Source organism: Hylobates moloch, unplaced genomic scaffold, assembly GCF_009828535.3.
Source record: "Hylobates moloch isolate HMO894 unplaced genomic scaffold, HMol_V3 SCAFFOLD_19, whole genome shotgun sequence".
In the NCBI taxonomy this organism is placed as follows: Eukaryota; Metazoa; Chordata; class Mammalia; order Primates; family Hylobatidae; genus Hylobates; species Hylobates moloch.
The window spans coordinates 26,682,937-26,704,399 of record NW_026652294.1 but is presented as its reverse complement, the minus strand read 5'-3'; the positions used below and the strand labels follow the sequence as shown (position 1 = coordinate 26,704,399).

The window sequence follows — 21,463 nt, the reverse complement described above, 5'->3', positions numbered from 1 at the left end:
ATACTATCATGCCAGAACAACTTTTTTTTTTTTCCTAAGACAGGGTCTCAAAATGTGGCCCAGCCTGCAGCAATGGCATCATCCCAGATTACTGCAACCTCTGCCTCTCCCTGGCCCAAGCAATCCTCCCACCTCAGCCTCCTGAGCAGCTGGGACTACAGGTGCGCACCACCATGTCCAGCCAATTTTTTGTATTTTTTTGTAGAGATAAGGTCTCGCCATGTTGCCCAGACTGGTCTTGAACTCCTGGACTCAAGCAATCCTCCTGCCTCAGCCTCCCAAAATGCTGGGATTACAGACATGAGCCACCTCAGCCAGCCCAAAACAACTTCTAACAGATAAACCAAATGACAGAACCAGCATGCACATATACAAAGAAACAGAATCCAAGGTATATGTGTAACTACCTGATTGAATTCTGGTTCACAGAACACTCTATGCAAGCATTGCGAAGACACCTGAAGCATTCTGTTATTAACTGCAGACTGGAAGCCAGGTTTTCCACTTGGGATGGATCTCTGCAGGCAAGCTCAACAGCATGAGAAGATTTCTTTAGGATATCCAGAACTCTTTGGAAGATAGTCCTGGGTGCTGTTTCTCTGAAAAAGGATAAAATTATCACGAATCAGAAAAAAAGATTATGATTTCCAAATGTCCTGTTCAGAAAACTGCTTTTATCTACTATTGTGGGGAGGTACGCTAGGCTTAACTGTTTTAGCTCCTTAATTTACAACACCAAATAAAAGATCTACACATATTGAGCACTTGCTATGCACCAGACAGTGTTCTTGTCACTTCTCATGTATTATCTCGGTCTTTGCAATAGCCTTATGAAGCCAACACTGTCCTCTCCATTTACAGATAAGGTAAGTGAAGCAGAGATGGTAAGTAACTTGCACAAATCACTCAGCCAATAACTGGCAGAGCCACAAGGCCAACTGAAAGCATTCTGGCCTGAGTACTTCCACTACCCATAACAACCCAAATCCCAGTTCCAGTGACTGCTCATGCTTATGGATTTGCCCTGAATCAGAACAGAGTATCTTTATTTAATGTCCTAGATAGAGAATATACCCAGTCCTCTGTCACCTGATACATACCTAAGTTCAGTTATAAGAAACAGTATTCCTGTAGGACAAGGATACTATCTACTCTGTAGACACAGTGAGGCTGACAACACACACACCAAACTTCTAAACAGTCAACTACATAGATGGGAGAGAAAGGAGAGAAGGAGAATGTAAAATGTGCCCGTTCTTCCACCAAGAATGTATGCCCAGGGAGAAAGATGAACCTGTGGCTGCACCCTCTGGGCATCTCAGTCTCTGCATGCCTCTCATGCCAGGAGTACTGCCTGCACTGGCTATCATTCCAGAGCTCTGAAGATAAGAATTTTTTGTGCAACATGGCACCTAAATGCAAGCCAACTTCCTCATTCCATAAATCCCCTAAAGAAACAGCAAATCTCTTCTAACGTTAGAAGGAAAGTTGCCACATTGGACAATTTAAGAGATTCTATAAATGCCAAATGATTTAGACCATATGAATTTTCTCCTTCTGCTCTCGCTGTAGATTCACAGTGCCCCACCTTTCACCCTTGGATTGAGCCAGACCAGCAGGAAGCCACATGTTCATTCAGAACTCCGGACACTGAGCTGCCCAGGTTACAGAGCCACTCAATTGCTGCAGGAGACACCTATGGAGGCCCCTTTTCCGGGGGCAGAGGAAACACTTCTCTCCTTGAACTTCAGTACCATGGCTTCTTATATAACAAGTGATGTGTGTTTTTATCTTACGAACAGACAATAGAACTCACATTATTTATTATGTTTTCTCTCTGTCGGGGCCTTTCTTAAGTCTGGAGTCAAATTTATGACCCAAACAATATGAATCCTTACTTTTTCTATCTGGCTTTTCCACTATCCCTAATTTCCCCCCTTATCTTTTTCTCGTATTTATTTTTTAAGGCATCTCAAACTTGGTTTTGAAAGAGGCAGAGTATAAATTAATTAAAAACTGGGAAACTGCACATAAAATAATTTGTCTATGTCTCCCCCAGTCAGCCCTCTGAGTGTAGATAATGAAACTTTGACTCAGTGTCTTGGCAACCGAGTGACCAAACTAAAAAATGAAAATTCAAGGCTACAGCACTAATCCTGCCTCAATAAACTATATGACACAAGTATATAAGCCATTTTTTAGTGACATTGCCATAAGAAGAATAGAAGAATACTCACTAACATTCTTTTTTTTTTTTTTTTTTGAGACGGAGTTTTGCTCTGTCGCCCAGGCTGGAGTTGCAGTGGCGCGATATTGGCTCACTGTAACCTCTGCCTCCCGAGTTCAAGCGATTCTTCTGCCTCAGCCTCCCGAGTAGCTGGGACTACAGGCACATGCCACAACGCCTGGCTAATTTTTGTATTTTTAGTAGAGACAGGGTTTCACCGTATTAGCCAACCTGGTCTCGAACTCCCGATCTCGTGATCTGCCTACCTCGGCCTTCCAAAGTGCTAGGATTACAGGTGTGAGCCACCGCACCTGGCCGATTTACTAACACTCTTAAGGTAGCTTTAAGGAGTACCAAATATATTGTAGCCACTAATAAGCTAAGAAAATACCCAGGAGTTTAAAACACTATGAAGAATGCTAAGGCTGATCACAATTTCTAGGACAAAGAACACATCTAATCACCTCTATCTGCCCCATCTGCATGAAGTTTTGAAGCCATTTATTATTTAATGCTATAGTCAAATAAAAGTAGACCCCTGCAACTTGAATAAGCTTCAATAACGCCTCTCTTTTCCTACTGAGAGGACTAAGAATGTGTATTTACAGCTGTAAGAAAGCAGCGAGAATTATTTCTTTCACCTGATCCTTTGCCGTCTGCCTCTCACAAGGGAACCCACCTTTCCCCCGTGAATGCTCTTCCCTGAAGTCATTCCTTGCAATCTTAACATCTGTTTTACTCAAAATTGGTATCTAGCACAGCAAAAGCTTTGGAATCAAACTATGGTACAGACTAAACAAGATAGAAGAAAAGCAATATTCTTAAAGAAAACGGCAAAAAGGCTATCCCGACCATAGAATAAAGTTCATGAACTATGTTGTGAATAATTCCTAATGCTACATGGTAATTTGTTATATATGCACCATGCCTTTATAATAATTTTAACCAAATGAAAAGCATTTAACTGAGCTAAGGCCAACCAAAAGATTCCTGAAATCCAAATAACTATTAATAGCGACTAAAGAGTAATCATGACAGCATCTATTTGGCACACAATAATTCGCGTTTGCAGTATAAAGAAAAAATAATGTGGAGCTGTGATCACTGTCATATGCTCTCCCCAGGTTGTAAACCATGGATTCCTGAAAACCCTCGATTTCGCCAATCTTCTGTCTTTGCTCAAACATATCCCACCACCAGAAGAAAGTCCTCTCCAAATCTCCCAATCCTCTGCCTGAGAGAAACTTACATCTTTTTTTTTTTTTTTTTTTTTTGAGATGGAGTCTTGCTCTGTTGCCCAGGCTAGAGTGCAGTAGTGCGATCTCAGCTCACTGCAACCTCCGCCTCCTGGGTTCAAGTGATTCTTCTGCCTCAGCCTCCTGAGTAGCTGGGACTACAGGCACATGCCGCCACGCCCGGCTAATTTTTTTGTATTTTAGTAGAGACGAGGTTTCACCATTTTGGCCAGGCTGATCTCGGTCCTGACCTTGTGATCTGCTCGCCTCGGCCTCCCGAAGTGTTGGGATTACAGGCGTGAGCCACTGCACCTCGTCTGCATCTCCTTTTAAACCTTTGGAAAACTCAGACCTGGCGAAACTCCTCCACTTTTCCAGACAAACAGACTCCCTCTATGCCGCCCTGGATCTCTGTTCAGAAGACTGGAATAACTTGTCCACATCAGATAAGATTTACTTATCCTATCTCCCCAGCTAGACTGTTAAGTCCTTGAAAAATGGAGACTATCTTATTGTTTTCTATATCTCTAGGGCCCAGAATTGGCACCCATTGATTGAATTTGTTCAAGTTTTAAACAGTGATGAGACTGTTCGCACGCTCAAGTGGCCCCTGACTGCATCACAGCCTTGCTATGTAATCCAAGCACTTACAGAGCTTGTGCTCAGAGCCAGGAATTAGGCCTGACATAGGCAGTGAAATCAGTGCTCTTTGAGTCAGCAACGCAAAGAAGGGGAAAGTGAGGTATCAGCTCAACCCTCCCTTTCCCATTAAGAAATCCATATAATCTCTACTCAGAAACTTAAAAACCTGTCAGATTTTAAGATGTGAATATCATGTAGATATTTTATGATTGCTATTAAGCAAACATCGAATTTCTCCTTTCCCATTAAATGATACAGTGGATAAGCTTGAGGGTCTGGGAGGAGTTATAACCCAATTAACTGTATTTTAAATTTCTTAAGAGCAAAGAACATGTTTTAGATGTCTGTTTCCTTTTATAAATGGTGTCAGTAAAACTCTTCCTCTAGAGTCATATAATATCTATAGCTTCTATTCACTATATTTTTATACAATATATGTCAACAAGTTTCATCAGATGAGGACAAAGAAGCTTTTATTCAGTAACAGTAAATACTATGAGAGCATTTAACTCTTCTATACATCTTTACCTTCTCTATAGCCTTGAAAGAAAACTATTTGGCATTACAGATCCAGAGTAGTCCTAGTATACTCTTGTCTGCAAAATCTACGTTCACTGTAAAGACAATGCAGCTAAGTATGTGTAATGATTAATGACAATGAAATGGTAAAGATCAATCACTCCAATATTACAAACGTTATTAATAATAACTGCTGTCATTTCTGCTTTAACCAAACTAACAAAAAATGTACAGAGACTTTAAAAAGCTTAGCTACTTCATTCACAGAAGGCAGAAAGTACTTACAAGGACAATTAAAATTCAACCGTTAGACATTCCTATTAGAAAGGAATGCATACCCTGAAGACAATGTATAAATGAAATGTTACATTACAGAACCAAAAAAATCCTTTGAATTATACAAAAGGTAGAATTTCATTTCCTTCAAGTTTGAACAGATCTGTAGGGTTTAATCTTGGCAAGTCCTGTTTGAGTAAAATTAAAGAAAACTACCTGTGACTATATGTAACAGGTTAGATAGGTCTAATATACTGTATGTATATACATTTTACAGTTAAATCATCAGGTGGGACTTCCTACTAAAAAAAAAAAAAAAAAGCTACATGCTAGTCATTGTAATGCTACAACTAAGACCTTCATACTTGTTAAAAGATTTATTCTAATACCTTAGATTTACTTAAAAACTGGCATATGTGGTTTAGAGTAGTTTAACAACTGCCAGTGAGAAAAACTATTAAAATCCACACAAGTTCAGAGATTAAAATAACAATCACTGGTTGTTATTTAAAACCATAATCTTGCTGATTTGACTGGGCAGGATTGAACAAAAACAGAAAATAAAAACATTTGTATCTCCTGCCACAAACAGCCTAGGATAAAATTTTGAAATCTGCACAGAACTCAAAACTTCTTTTCATACTCTTCTCTCCTCTTCTGTCACATCCAGGATTCTGAAGCTGTCCTGACAACCCAGACCAATCCATTTTGCAGGGTCACAAACTTTTTCTGTAAAGGGTCAGAGAGTGAGTATTTCTAGCTCTGATGGCCAAACAGCCTCTGTCACACTCTCAACTCCCCCAGTGCACAAACGCAGCCATGGGAAACACCTAAACAAGTGAACATGGCTGGGCTCTAATGAAACTCTGTTTGTGGAAACTAAAATTTAAATTCATATAATTTTCATGTGTCATGAAATTTTATTATCTCCCCAACCATTTAAAAACGTAAAAAACCATTCTTAACTCATGGGTCATAAAAAAAAACAGGTAGTGGGCCAGATCTGGCCATGGTTTGGCAACCCCTGCTTTAAAGGGCTCCAAACATACCAGTCCTCTCCCCACTCCCCAAAAACCACACACTTCCTCTTTCCCACTGTCCTCATCACATTCAAAATTCATCTTTCATCAGAACAAATGCACTGTACTAAATGAAAGGAACTAAGGCGGCCAGGCGCAGTGGTTCGTGCCTATAATTCCAGTGCTTTGAGAGGCAGAAGCCAGGAGAGTTCAAGACCTGCCTAACATAGCAAGACCCTATCTCTACAAAAAAAAATTGTTTTAATTAGCTGGGCTTGATGGTCTGTGCCTCGTAGTCCCAGCTACTTGGGAGCCTGATGCAGGACTGCTTGAACCTGAGTTCAAGGCTGTGGTGAGCTATGATCACAACACTGCACTCAGGCCTGGGTGACAGAGCAAGACCTTGTCTCTAAAACATGAAAAGAAAAGAAAATGAAAGAAAGAGAAGCTAAGAAAAGGTGAAATTAGCACAGAGGCAGAAAATCAACCACTGGAAAAGAGAGCCCAAGAGCAGAACTGTGTATACATGGTAACTTGTTAAATGGCATCTATCGATAGCATTAAAGACCTGGGGAAGATGGACTGTGCTCGAAGAGGTGCTGTAACAACTGTTAATCTAGAAGGAAAAAAACTGAATTGGATCCTTACTTACACTACCCAAAAAGTAACTCCAGGTGGATTTAGGAATATATAGAAGACAAAATTGCAAGGCTTTGGAAGAAAATAAAAGGAGAATGTCTTTATATTCTTAGAGAAAGATTTTGTATATAAGACATTATTTAAACCTTATTTTAAAAGTAGTATTTGAGCACAGACCCAAAGAAGGTGAGGGAGCCAACTATGCATCTTGCTGGGAAAAGAGCTTGGACTAGAGGCAAAGGCATACAGAGCACGTCACGGGGAAGTCAGGGCTGGCTTCAATGAACCCCAGTGAGAAAAGAGAAGTGCGACTCAGAGAGAGAAGACGGAGCCACCCTGCACAGGCACAGTAGGCCGTGGAAGGACGTTGGCTTTTATCCTGACGTGAAGCCATGGAAGGTTCTTTTTTTCATTTTGTTTCCGAGACAGAGCTTTGCTCTGTTGCCCAGGCTGGAGTGCAGAGGCAGGATCTCAGCTCACTGCAAACCCCGCCTCCCAGGTTCAAGCAATTCTCATGCCTCAGCCTCCCAAGTAGGTAGAATTTCAGGCATGTGCCACCATGCCCAACAAATTTTTGTATTTTTAGTAGAGATGGGGTTTCACCATGTTGGCCAGGCTGGTCTCAAACTCCTGGCCTCAGGTGATCCACCAGCCTTGGCCTCTCAAAGTGCTGAGATGACAGGCGTGAGCCACCGCGCCCGGCCCATGGAAGGTTCTGAGCAGAGGGGTGACATCATCTGACTTACGTGTTAAAAGGATCTCTTTGGCTACTTTGTAAAGAATCAGTCTTAAAGGAAGAGAAGACAGCAGGAGACCAGTTAGAAGGCTGTTTTTGGAGCAGAGGGAAAGCAGCAGATATGGTAAATAGAAATCAAATTCTGGATATTTTAAAGATAAAGCCAATAGGACTTGATGATGGATTCTTATGAGGGTGTCTAAAAAAGGGGAGTGAAGGATGACACCAAAACTTTAGCCTGAGCCATAAATTGAAAGATGTATTTATTGTTTATAGAAACAAGAGTACTCTGAGGATATCTGGTGGATGAGAGGATCAGGAGAAATATAAGTAGAATGTGAAGTAGTCAGGTGAATAAACAAGTCTAGCATTCAGGAGAAAAATCTAGCTAAGCCAGGTGCAGTGGCTCATGCCTGTAATCCCAGCACTTTGGGAGGCCAAGGCGGGTGGATCACCTGAGGCCAGGAGTTCAAGACCAGACTGGGCAACATGGTAAGACCCTGTCTCTACAAAAAAATTCAAAAAAATAGCCAGGTGTGGTGGTGGATGCCTGTAGTCTCAGCTACAAGGGAGGCTGGATTGGAAGAACTGCTTATGCCTGGGAGGTCAAGGCTGCAGATCGTGCCCCTGCACTCCAGCCTGGGTGACAGAGCAAGACCCTGTCTCAAAAAAAGCACAAAAAAAAAAAAAAAGTCCAGCTAAAGAAAAATGTTAGTCACCAGCAAACGGAAGCTATTAAAGCCACAAGATTGAGTGAAAATACTGTGAAAGTAAATATAGGCAGAAAAGAGAAGAGGTCTGAGGACTGAGTTCTGAGATCCGGGAAGGATTATCACTCAGGGAAATGGAGGGAGAGATTTTTCTTAGTATCGGAAAAATTACAGCAGATCTATAAACTGATGAGTGCAATCCAATAGAAAGGGTAAAACTGATGATTTTTAACAGGGGAGGGAAGAAGACTGCTGGAGCAATGTATGCAAAAGGCAATGGAATTTAGTGCAAACTTAAGGGGAGCTCATATTCAGAGCAAGACCGCTCATTCACAGACCAGAAGCAAAGGCAGGTTATGGGCACAGATACAAGTAGGTGGGCAGAGAGGGTGATGAGAGTTCCTGGAAATTATCTTCTGGTTGCTCCTATTTTCAGAGAGCTGAGAGTGAGGATGAGGGAGATGGGATGGAGGTTTGAAGAGAGTGGGGCATGAAATACCTGACTCAGGGAGCAGGAGAGTCAAGGGACCAGGGCAATCAGCGGGACTGACAGGCAGCATTAAGGGCCACCTTAGTTAGTGATCAGCAAGTTAAAGTGAGAGCAGTCTGCACGACTGTACGTTTTTCTCTAGCCTTGTTCAGCTATTTGGGTACTAGCACAAAGGAAACAAGTTGGATTTGACCAGAGCTGGAGTTTTACTGGGCAAACATAACAAAGTTTAGAGAGGAGGCAGTGGAGTTGAGGATGTACATTAAAAAATGCTCTTATTACTCATCCACGGATCTAAGCCAGATCAAGATGGGAATGTGAACATTAAGAAAGGGAATGAAAAACAAAAGGGGTAGTAAATAGGAAACAGGGTCAAAAGACTGTAGGTCCTGGTGAGGTTAAAGACTTGATGAAGCAGGGGCCCTAAAGAGAAGATAAAACAGGGATTGGGACTCTTGAGATTGTGGGGGAAGGCAGCTACAGTTATGGATAAAGTCTAAGTAAGGTATGGCAATGTGTGGCTGAGATGGGATGGAGGTCAAGCTCACTAAGGGAGAGAAAGTCAAAGAAATTCGAGGTCAGGATAATGAAAGGATAATCTATATAAACAATGAAATAACCAAGATTTAAGACAGGAGAAGAAATAGAGTGAAAAGTGAGACAGGGCTAAACTCTTCAAGGAATGAGGCAGACTGACCCAAAGGTCTCTTTTAACTACAAAAGTGATTAAACAAGTGGTACTGTGATGTCATGAGATTAAAAGTTGGAGTGGTCTATGGAGGAAAAAGGTCTGAAAGCAGCAACGACAATCAAAGAGAACTACCACACCTTTGAGCCAAGCATTATACTGAGTGCAGGAGAGAAAACAGCCTCCCACTTTCAAGAACCCTGGGAAAGGCATGTCCTCAGAGCCATATTCCATTTAGATCAAGACGATGAATGGATGTTTACAGAAGTTCAGGATACAGGGAATTTTGCTGAGGGCACAGAGAAGGATCTTAAGAACTGGGGAGTCAGAAAAGGATTCATGTAAAAAACCTTAAAGGGTTCCAGGCACAGTGGCTCACACCTGTAATCCCAATACTATGGGAGGCTGAGGCAGGAGGATCACTTGAGCCCAGGAGTTCAAGACCAGCCTGGGAAACATAGTGAGAGCTAATTTCTACAAAAAAAAAAAAAAAAATTTTTTAATTAGCAGGGCATGGTGGTGCTGTGATAGCACCACTGCACTCCAGCCTAGGTGACACAGTGAGACCCTATCTCAAAAAAAAAAAAGCCTTTAAGGGATGAGAGTTCAGAGAGTAAGAGAAAACCTAGGAGTTTCTCATATAACTTAGAAAATCAGTTTGTGAATTTCTAGCAAAAACCCTGCTGCAATTTTATTATGAATGGCACTGAATCCATAGGTCAATTTGGGAGGTATTGATGTCTTTGTTATTGAAGTTTCCTATAATACAATGGTGTATCTTACCATTTGTCTTTTTAAATGTCTTTTGATAGTTTTATAATATCCTCATTGATGATGATGACAATGACACCAACAACGATAACGCTAACACTTAAACTGTGTCTATTAGGTGCCAGACACTGTTCTAAGCAGTACACAAACAGACTCCTCAATAGCTATAATGAAAGAGCATCCCTCACTTATGGATCATCTTGTTAACTCTAATAACTTCTCTAAGCTTGTGGCCATCAGAGGGCCCAGCTCGCCCTAGTGGTAGTCCCAGTTCCTTTGCTTTTGAGTGTCATTGCCCACAGTCCAGTGACCAAGCCCTTGGGTCCAGTGACCACCACAAAAGACTGGAAGAATGAAAGAGCTGAGAAACTCTGCTCTGAGGGTACTGGTGGTCACAATCCTAACCTTATTTATTTTGATTGGCTGGCTCAAACTTTCCTGTCTACTTCATGCATTTAAGATAATTGAATGTATGAGGTGGCTCACACTGACCACTTCTGTATTTTGAAGCTGAGTCAGAACACCTTACCAAACAATTCCATGTAGCATTCCAGCTCATGGCATAGGTAAAAATAAAGGAAATTGCCAGCACACTCTAAAATACGCTTTTTATAGTGTAACTTAATTGATGTTCTCTCTCAACAAAGTTGAGCTGAATCACGGTTGAGTCAAAATGCCATATGGCATCCTTAGCCAAGCTGATGACTAGTGTGGGTTTTTGTTTTTTGGGTTTTTGTGTGTTTTGGTGTAAAGACACTTGCTGACCAGAGGCTCAGTAATGTCCGGGGAAAATCTATGTGCGTGTGTATACACAGATGAATAGGTTTATTTTTTACCTCTGTGGTATGTTGACCTCTAAAGCACTTAATCTATTCACTTTCTTTATGAAGGTTAGTCAACATATTTATACAACCAAGTAACAATACCAAGTCATTTCTTACCCCTTGAAATCAGTCATCTGTCATATTTAACGTTTCCTTTCCCCTCCTAATTAAAGTCTTTCTTCTATGCTCTCATTTTCTCTCTCATGGCTCAAGAAAATTAGGTGTTAAAGAAAATAATAAAAATACTATTGAATGCTCATTATGTGGTAGGCCTGAAAGTTGGTACTGAAAACAGAGGTAAATAAGAGTCCTGGCCTCAGGCTGCTCTCACTCTAGTGAGACTGGTAGGTAATTAAGTGACTGTAATACTCTATGTGAAGTTCTTTGAAAGAGGTAAGCACAGAGTGCCAAAGGAATACAGGGCAAAAGCACCTGGAGGTCAGAAACGGCTTTCAAAAGGAAGTGAAATGATAACTCAACCTTGAGGGAAAATGAGGAGTGTGTATAAGCAAAGAAATGAAGGCTTAAGACATTTATATTTACAAATTTACAAATTTATTTTGTAAATATAAATTACAAATATACATTTTTAGCAAATTACAGATTTATTAAATTTAATAATTTAATAGCATGTGAGCTACTCCTATGTTAATAGTTCAAAGTAAGCTACACATAGTTAATTTTATCATATCGATCACAGCTGCAGCACTAAGCACAGATCTTACATATATCATGTGTGGTATGATTCAATGAATGAATTACATGGTAAAGTAATCAGTAGCATTTTAGTAATTTGAGTAATCACTGATTGGCTCACTGGAGCTACTGGCTCCTCATTGCTCTATTCAGTTCAGTTCAACATTTACAGAGTACCCAAAATGGGTCAGGCACCCTGCTAAGAAACACCATAAAGTCCCTCCCTTCAACAAAGGCACTAACTACTGAGTAGGGAAAAAGATACATAAAAGGCTATTTTATTATGAAACAAAAATAGCAGTGAGGGAGGAGTTCACATTTTAAACACACCCCTCCACTCCAAACAATGTGACTTTTTAAAAATCATAAATATATAGCTTCACATGCCCACCAAAATTCAGTGTCACTCATTTTCATTGTAGCCATTCTAATAGGGATGCAGAGGTATCTTATTATGGTTTTGTTTATAACAGCACTATTGAGATAGGGTTGACGTGGCACACTAAAGTCACCCACTTAAAGTGTACAATTAAACGGATTTTGGTACATTGTATTATTAATTTTTTTAATTGTGGTAAAATACATATATATAACATAAAATTTGCCATTTTGTTCATTTTAAGTCTACAGTTCAATGGCTTTAATTATATTCACAATGTTGTACAACTATCACCTCTACTTCCAAAATTTTTTTAACACTCAAATAGAAACTCTGTAAACATGAAGCAGTAACTCCCCATTTCCCCTCTCCAAATCCTAGTAACCTCTAATCTACTTTCTGTCTCTACAAGTCTGACTGTTCTAGGTATTTCATAAAAGCAGAATCATACAGTATTTGTCCTTTTTCATTTTCTTCGGGCATATACCTAAGAGTAAAATGGCTTGGTCATATTCCATGCTTAGCTTTTTGAGGACCCACCAAATTATTTTCCATACTGGCAGCACCATTTTACATGTCAACTAGCAACACACAAGGGTTCCCATTTCCCCACATCCTCAACAATACTTGTTCTTTTCCATTTTCTGGATAATAGCCATCCTAAACGGTATGCAGTAGTCTCTCACTGTAGTTTTAACTGCATTTCCCTAATGACTAATGATTTGGAACACTTTATCATATGCTTATTGGCCTTTTTCTTTGTAAAGCACAGATTTTGCCCAATTTTCAAACTGAGTTGTAGGAGTCTTTTTTGTTGAGTTGTAGGTAGGAGTCCTTTATATATTCTGAAACAACTTCTTTATCATATATATTTTAAATACTTCTCTAAGTCCAGGACTTGCCTTTTCATTTTTTTTAAGATCTTTTGGCCTGATTTTTTTTTTAATTTTTAAATTAAACACCAACGAAAACCTCATTTTGTCTAAGCAGATTAAAGAGAAAAAATGAGCTATACTGATAGAAGCTGAAAAAAACATTACTGTCTACACGACTAAGAAAAAGACCAAGCAAGTGCAATGAGTAATAAGGTATAGAAATTGCAGCAACTCAAGAAACCGATAAGCATCTGCCACTATCAACTCTATGCTAGATGCCAGGCGTACAGTGAATGTGATGTGCCCACTTTATTCAAGAAGTTTACCAGGTGGAAGACCAATGAGGTGTTTAAGTATGAGATGAATTTATAGAAAGCAGTATCCAAATGTTCCATTATTTCAAGAATACTCAAGAGTCAGAACATGATCTCCCCTATAGAAAACTTATTACAGAAGAGCACTATTTCCAGAACTTTCTGTGATGATGGAAATATTCTATATCTGTGCTGTCACAATCACATGTGGCCAATGAGCACTTAAAATATGGCTAATGCCAGCCTGGGCAACATGGCGAGACCCCATCTCTACAAAAAATAAACAAAAAAAATTATCTGGGCATGGTGGTGTACACCTGTAGTCCCAGCTACTGGGGAAAGAGGCAGGAGGATTGCTTGGGCCCAGGAAGTCGAGGATGCAGTGAACTATGATTGTGCCACCGCACTCCAGCTTGGGCAACAGAGTGAGACCCTGTCTCTAAAAATAGTAATAAAGGGCCGGGCACGGTGGCTCATGCCTATAATCCCAGCACTTTGGGAGGCCGAGGCAGGCGGATCACCTGAGGTCGGGAGTTCAAGACCAACCTGACCAACATGGAGAAACCCCGTCTCTATTAAAAATACAAAATTAGCCAGGTGTGGTGGCGCATGCCTGTAATTCCAGCTACTCGGGAAGCTGAGGCAAGTGAATCGCTTGAACCCGGGAGGCGAAGGTTGTGGTGAGCCAAGACCACACCATTGCACTCCAACCTGGGCAACAAGAGTGAAACTCTGTCTCAAAAAAAAATAAAAATAAAAAAAATTAAAATTAAAAATTAAAAAATATGGCTAATGCAACTAAGCAAATATTAATTTTACTTATTTTCAATTAATTAAGTAGCTACATGTAGCTAGTGGCTACTTAAGGAACAGCACAGATGGAGTATGACAACCCACCTCACCTGGCTCTACACTTTGGGGGGTCTGGAGATGCCTCACAGATGCATTATAAAGGCAACTAGCCAGGTACGGTGGCTCATGCCTGTAATCCCAACACTTTGGGAGGTCAAGGCAGGAGGATCACTTGAAGCCAGGAGTTTGAGACCAGCCTGGGCAACATAGTGAGACCCCTTCTCTAGAAAAAATGCACTCCAACCTGGATGACAAAGTGAGGCCTTGTCTCAAAAAAAAAAAGAAAAATAACTAAAGGAGCAACTAAAATAGAATTTTAAATGTGTTTGTCTTACTTGTTCAGAAAGAATTTAACATGACTTGCAAAGACTCACAGCAAGCTAAATCACTTGTTAAACAAATGTGAAATATGCTGATATCTACATTAAGCAAAAAGTATAAAACAAATGTGAGAAAAAAGAATTATACAGAGAAGAAACAGCTGAGGAATATCTCAATGCTGGTATTATATGACCATAAGCAATATGTTTAAATTATTTTAGTGACCAAGACACTGTTTAAGAAGTGGGTTACAGAATGCATTTAATACAGTGCATGCAGAATTTAGACTGGTGTATTAATGATGTATTGCTACATAGCAAATTAGCCCCAAATTTAGCATTTTAAAACAATAACATTTATGATCTCACACAGATCTGAGAGGCTTAGGGTGTCTCATGGGGTTGCACACGTGGCTGAGGATGTGACTGGAGCTCAGAGGACCTGCTTCCAAGGTAGTTCATCACATGGCTGTTCAAAGGAGGCCTCAGCTCCTCACCACACAGCTCTCTGCATATGGATGCTTGAGTGTCCTCATGACATGGCAGCTGGCTTCGTCAGAGTGGGCGATCCAAGAAAGAGCTAGCAAAGAGGAAACTACGATGCTTTTTATGACCTAGTCTGAGAAGTCGCACACTGTCACTTCTGCCATATTCTACTCTTCAGAAGCAAGCCACTAAGTTCAGCCCACACTCAAGGAGAAAAGAATTAACCTCCTCCTCTTGAGAAAGTCAGAGTATCAAAGAATTTGTGGACATATTTAAAATTACCACAATGGGATATAAGAATTTCTCTTCACTTGGGGGTTGCTAAAATTGTAATGAGATCCTGAGATCCCTTTCTCTGGAAACCCCAAAATTAGAACTGTCTTCCTGAAATAGCTTCAATTTTTGTTTTTGATAAGATAGGAGATTCAACACAAATGGATTCTTGGTCACTTATAACCTTGTTATATTTTAATAACAGGTCCTAAATAAATGGCATTTACTATGCATAAACCACTATGCTACACACACAATATTACAGAGCCTCAAAATAATCCGTAAAAGTGGCTACCATCATCCCGTTTTCAAGACAAGAAACAAGAAGTCTACAGAGACTAAGCCAGGATTCACATCCAGGTCTCCATGGTTCCAAAGCCACTGCTCTTTCCACTGCATGACACTTCTATTACTCAAGCTACCACAGACAGAAGTTTGTTTTGTAGCATGGAAGAGCTCAGAAGGACCACCAACTACATTGTCTATGATTCTTCAAATATAAAATGGAATCCTAAAGAAATAATGTATTCCACCAAAAGAGAAGAATCTCTTAATTACTTTCCTCACTGTTTTTGCTTTTTGTCTGCCGTTTTCTATTTGCTACACTGAGGTCTCATTTTGCTTGACTTTTTATCTCGTCCACCTTGTAACACCTTGACCCATCCTCCCCCTGGGTCCATCTGTGTTCCTGTTCATACCAGACAACAGCCCTATGCCCTCTCTGAAGAGGAGACCCTCAAGGACAAACACTGGCTCCCTGAGCATCAGAACTGGAGGGATCCTCTCAGAGGGGCGGGAGTCTGGGCCCAGCCCCACAAGACCCTTATAATTTGTCCAAAGACAAAGAGAAGCAGTGACAGAACCAGGACCAGAAGCCTGTCGTTATAAACCCTGATCATGAGTTCTCTGCACCACCACACAACTATGTCTTTCCATGCCAGGCCCTGAACATCATTTCACCCTTCCTGGTCTCCAATCTCTGCCTGGAACAAGGACACCGCCCCAGAACTCAGATGAAATCTGGGAAGCATCCTCATTTCCTCATTCTCTCCCCAACAATCCAATTGGTCCGAGTCCTGTCCATTCAACCTTGTATCTCTCAGTATTTATTCTACTCATCCTCACAATGTCCTAATTTAGGCACTTTTCTCTTTCACATGGGCTTCTGCTACCACTCCTTAAAGGTCCCCTGTCTCTAGCTTCATCCTCTTTTATTCCCCACAATGGAGGTGGAGGAGGAGGCGGCCAGGAAGATCTAACAGGCAGATCTTATCATGCCACTCCCTTGACAAAAACCATCAATGGTTCTCTGTAACTTCTTCCCTCACAAGAGATAGAGTCAAGAAGGGCCTTCTAAACTGGCTCAGGGGCTTGGATTTTCTCCAAGTTATAAAAAGGGAACTGATGTCTGAATAAATGTCTCCTCTGTAGGAGAAACCTAATCTATGTTACTTTACTTAATTGTGTCATCGGTTTTGCAAAATTAACATATGGCCCCTTTGCAGACACTGTTCCTTCTAGTCCTCTCATCTATAACCCAGCACCTGAAATAATCTTAAAAAGCCTCTCCTGGGCCGGGCACGGTGGCTCACGCCTGTAATCCCAGCACTTTGGGAGGCCAAGGCGGGCGGATCACAAGGTCAGGAGATTGAGACCATCCTGGCTAACACGGTGAAATCTCGTCTCTACTAAAAATACAAAAAAATTAGCTGGGCGTGGTGGCGGGCGCCTGTAGTGCCAGCTACTCGGGAGGCTGAGGCAGGAGAATGGCATGAACCCGGGAGGCGGAGCTTGCAGTGAGCCAAGATTGCGCCACTGCACTCCAGCCTGGGCGACACAGCCAGACTCCATCTCAATAAAAAAAAAATGGCTCGCCAATCTTCCAACAGATCCACACGTTCCCCTGTGCCACCACCTCTTGTATAGATTTCCATTACAATGTGTTTATTTAGCAATTTCCCAAATATGCTTGGTAAAAGGGATCACATCATTCCTCTTTGTACCCTCAGACCCTAACAAAAAACCTGTTTCATAGTAGGTGCTCAATAAATGGTTGATGACTGGGTTATTAACTAAAAGGAGGGCCCATCATGATACAGAAATGCCTAAGCATTAAATCAATAACTACATCTCCCCCAAAGGCCCATAGAGCAGTACCAGGGACTTTTAATAATAGCATTCTTTCAGCAGCTCCACATTTCCCAAAGTGATTTGAGGTAAAGAAGTGCTCAGACCAGGTGTCTAGTTTAAAGAGAGGAAGTCCTCTAGTGATCACCTAGGCAGACCCAAGTCTGTCTTTCTTCAGTGTTCCCTCTGCTCTTTGTACATACATACCCCCACAGCTGTATGTTATCTTGTACGTACTAGTACAGGAGAGAACAAGAACTTTCCATTTTCCCACCCCATCACCTAGCACAATAGCTGATACCTGGGGAACTACCAATCAATGTGTTGTGATATCAGCTACATTTAGTGCTATGCACAGGTATGTCCTAAGGATTTAATATGTATTATATCTCATTTAATCCTTATGACACTATCACCAGGGAGGTACTGTTCAAATTTACTCCCATTAAATAGACAAGAAAACTGAGGCCCAGAGGACAGAACAAGATCAAATAAGCATTGACTGAGGGCTTCGCACATTTTATATTTTCACATGCTTTATTTCATTTATTCCTCTGTACAACCCAGCAACTAAGCTGTTTATTATAGTCCCATTTTTTTACACAAGAATTCTAAAGCCTGGAGAAACTGCACAGTAACACGCAGCTTGCAAGGCCAGGAACCAAATCCACAACTGTCGACTCCTGGGCACCTTCTCTTTTTGCCTAGCTATCTTGCCCCTCAGTGGCATCAGGACTGGACTGGTCTCTCCAGGCCCGTGCTCCTCCACACTGCACAGAGCGCTGCCCTCAGGGGGGATGGTGCAGCCTGGGCTCTAACGCCGAGGAGAAAGGAGTGCCAGTCCCACTCCATGCCTAGAGACTGCCATCCCCGCAAGTGCGCAATTCCCGCGTCCGTAACACGCGTCTCTCCCGCTCAAACACACGCTTCATGACTCTAGGGCCCGCGTGGGTCTTGCAGCCAGGGCCTGGCGCAGCCCTCGCACATGACAGGGGCGGCCTAAGCGTGTGTTGGATCAACATCACCGGCACGCCGCGGCAAGGGCTCCCGGGGTCGCGGCTTCGCACCCGGACTGGCTGCGGTGGGGGAGCGGGCGCCCGCCCCAGGCCCCGCGGGGACCCACGAGCACGAGGCGGTGCCTGGGAGTCGGGAGGCCTGGGTGGCGCTCGGACAGCCCGCGCAGGCCTCGCCCTCCGCGTCTCCAGCGAGGCGGGGGCGGCGCCTGGGTCCAGGCCGGGGCCGCCGCGGGAGTCCCGGCTGCCCTCCCCTGCCCGGGGCAGCCCCCCAGCCGGGCCCGTTACCGGTTCCGCTGCTCTTTGAAGAGCGCCGTGAGCGCTCGCAGGGCCTCCAGGTCCTGGATGGGTGCCGGCACCATGACGCCCGACAGCCTGGCAGGCGGCGGCCTGGGCGCCGCCATCTTGCGGCTCACAGCTCGGCCGAGCCTGACGAGGAGGAAGGCGAGGAGGACGAAGGGGGAGGATGGCGAGGAGGGAGAAGTAGGATGGCGAAGAGGAAGGGGGAGGCCTCGCCCTACACAGCCCTAACCGCCGCCGCCCCTGCAGCTCGCGCTGCCCTGAAGCTGCGCCGCGGCCGGAGAGCTCCAGGCTTAGCCCAGACTCGCCTCAGGCTGGAGGAGGAGACGGCGCCGCGGGGGAGGGGGCGCCGGCGGAAGTCCCGCCTGAGGGGAGGGGGCGCGGCGGAAGTTCTGGGTGAGAGCGGGGAGGGATGCTGGGGGTGATTGACTGGGAAGCGTCGCAGACGGGGCTCCTCCGAGGGGAGGGGACGCCGGGGGGAGGGGGACCCGTGTTGATGGGGCCGTAACAGGGTCTCGGTCTTGGGAGCGGGTATCGGGAACCAGAGGTTCACCCTGAGAAAGAGGGGCGCGTCCTATAGGAGGGGGCCCGCGGACAGAGAGGTCTCCCCCAGGGGAGGGGATCCAGGGGGTAAGGGGCCTGTGGAGGGTGGGGCCGTAACAAGATCTGGGTCTTGGGAGCGGATATCGGGGACAGAGGTTCACCTTGAGGAAGAGGGGCCCTCCTATGGGAGGGGGCCCGCAGCCAGAGGGGTCTCCCCCAGGGGAGGACATTCTGGGTGGAGGGGACCCTCTTGGGAGGAGACGCTGACTGAGGGGCTCGGGAACGAAGGGGGCCAGGCAGAGGCTCCCCCTGCTAAGGCTGAAGACCTTGATCCCACTGCTCAAGTGGGTTGATCAGTGCCTCCGCTCGGGTCCACTGGAAGCTGGATCGGTCTGTCACCAGCTTGCAAGTCTCAGGCCCTGAAAACTCACTTCCCAGTACTTACAGATCATTGCTGATCAATACCAGACCACTTACCAGGCACTCTGCCTCGAGTGAGTATACATTGCTCCAACTCCTCAAAGGCTTAAAATACCATTCGAAGTCAAGAAGCTAAGTTACACAGCAATAGGGTTAGAATTTTTTTTTTCCTAAGGGAAATGAATATATTTCACAGGAATCAGACAAGGCTTCTCTAGCTGGTGTTGATAACTCACATATTTTCTTTCCACTGCCCTTTATTACAGTGTATATACTTTCTTTCAACAAAAATTGTTGCTAAGCCCTGTGCTAGGTGCTGGAGATATAAAGATTAATAAAAGATGGTTCCAAACCTGAAGGAACCTCACAGACTATTGAGAAGGAGAGAAGCAAACATAGCTGAGTATAGTTGTGAACTGCTATAACTGTACAAATTGCTGTGGGACCACTTAAAATATATAAATACATACCCTCTACATTCTGCTTGGAGGGTAGGAGTGTGCTTATAACATGGTGCTTTTAACATTCTTTGCTAAATAAAATGTAAAGATACAATAAACACCACCAGAGTATGCAGAAGAAGTGAATCCTGGTGGGGCATGGTGGCTCATGCCTGTAATCCCAGCACTTTGGGTGGCCAAGGCAGGAGGATTGCTTGAGCCCGGGAGGTCGAGGCTGCAGTGAGCTGTGATCACACCACTGCACTCAAGCCTGGGTGGCAGAATGATACCGTGTATCAAAAAAATAAAAATTAAAAAAGGAAGGAGGGAAATGAATGCTGCTGCACAAGCAAGTTACTTGATATTGTCATTCAGTTTACCCATTTAACTGAGTATGTATTTATTCATTCCACGAATATTGCTGTGTACTATGTGCCAGGTATTAGATCACTTATTAATAGGATCACTTATTAATAGGATTAATTGCATTGCTCAAGACAATGCAAAATGTTTAACACTCCTTAAGCTAGCAGGGCAAAATCTCTTAATTTTCCCTTGAGGAGCACAGGATGGTAAAATGTACTTGTTATTCACCAAAATCCTGACCTTTAGGCCAGACACGGTGGCTCACGCCTGCAATCCCAGCACTTTGGGAGGCTGAGGCGGGTAGATCACTTGAGGTCAGGAGTTCAAGACCAGTCTGGCCAACATGGCAAAACCCCCTTTCTACTAAAAATTAGCCGGGCATGGTGGCGGGCACCTGTAGTCCCAGCTACTTGGGAGGCTGAGACAAGGGAATTGCTTGAACCTGGGAGGCAGACGTTGCAGTGAGCTGAGATCATACCACGGCATTCCAGCCTGGGCAACAGAGGGAGACTCCGTCTCAAAAAAACAAACAAACGAAAAAACCTGACCTTTAGTTTTCTTATCCTCAAATGTAACAACATTCCCAGAAAAACATTCCCTATAATATTCATACTTCTTGCCTGGAATATTGCAATATATTCCTGATTGGTCTTTTGGCCTCTGCTCTTGCTTCCTTACGTTTTAGATCCTTTAAAAAATATGTCAACATTTAACTCTGTCCAAAACCCTCTAAGGGATTTCCATTTCACTCAGAGTAAAAGCCAAGTTCTTCCAATAGAAAAGCCCCTAAATGACCTGCCTCCTCCTTCGCCATCACCTCCAGCCCCTGTGGACTCTAATCACATCTACTAGCCTCTTCCTCTTCCATTGCGCCTCAGCCATACTGACCTCCTTATTGTCCTCTGTCTACTTAAAAGGAATAAGCTGAAGTAAAATCAATATAAAGAGTTTATTTGGGCCAACATGAGCACTGCAGTCCAGGACACACATCCAAGTTGCCTTGGGGAGTGCTCTGGAGAACGAAAGAGAAGCTCAACTTTTTAGAGAAAAAAGGACGAATCAGGAGAAAGCGTGATTTAAAAGGTTGTTTGTCATGAATTCTCATTGGTTTAAGAAATAATGTTGGTTAATGATTGGCTGTACAATGTTGAACTATAGATTGTATGCCATTCTGTGGCTAGTTGACATCAGTTCGTCTAGAGCCCAAATAGAATGTGGCTTCAAGAGGTAATTGGGCCAGGCATGGTGGTTCATGCCTGTAGTCTCAGTGCTTTGGGTGGCTG

The 21,463-nt window shown here is 43.2% G+C and overlaps 1 protein-coding gene across 2 annotated transcripts in view; it reads right to left on the bottom strand.

Moving 5' to 3' along the window:
• Nucleotides 1-18,754, bottom strand: part of ATXN10 (ataxin 10) — a 174,671-nt gene extending 155,917 nt beyond the window's left edge. For both annotated transcript variants that reach the window (XM_058431991.1, XM_032139168.2), the window contains exons 1-2: nucleotides 18,400-18,754; nucleotides 408-599 (exon numbers count right to left, since the gene is read on the bottom strand). In XM_058431991.1, coding sequence (XP_058287974.1) covers nucleotides 408-599; nucleotides 18,400-18,515 — 308 coding nt within the window. In that variant the 5' untranslated portion in view covers nucleotides 18,516-18,754. The remainder of the gene's footprint in view (nucleotides 1-407; nucleotides 600-18,399) is intronic.
• Between the last annotated feature and the right edge of the window lie 2,709 nt (nucleotides 18,755-21,463).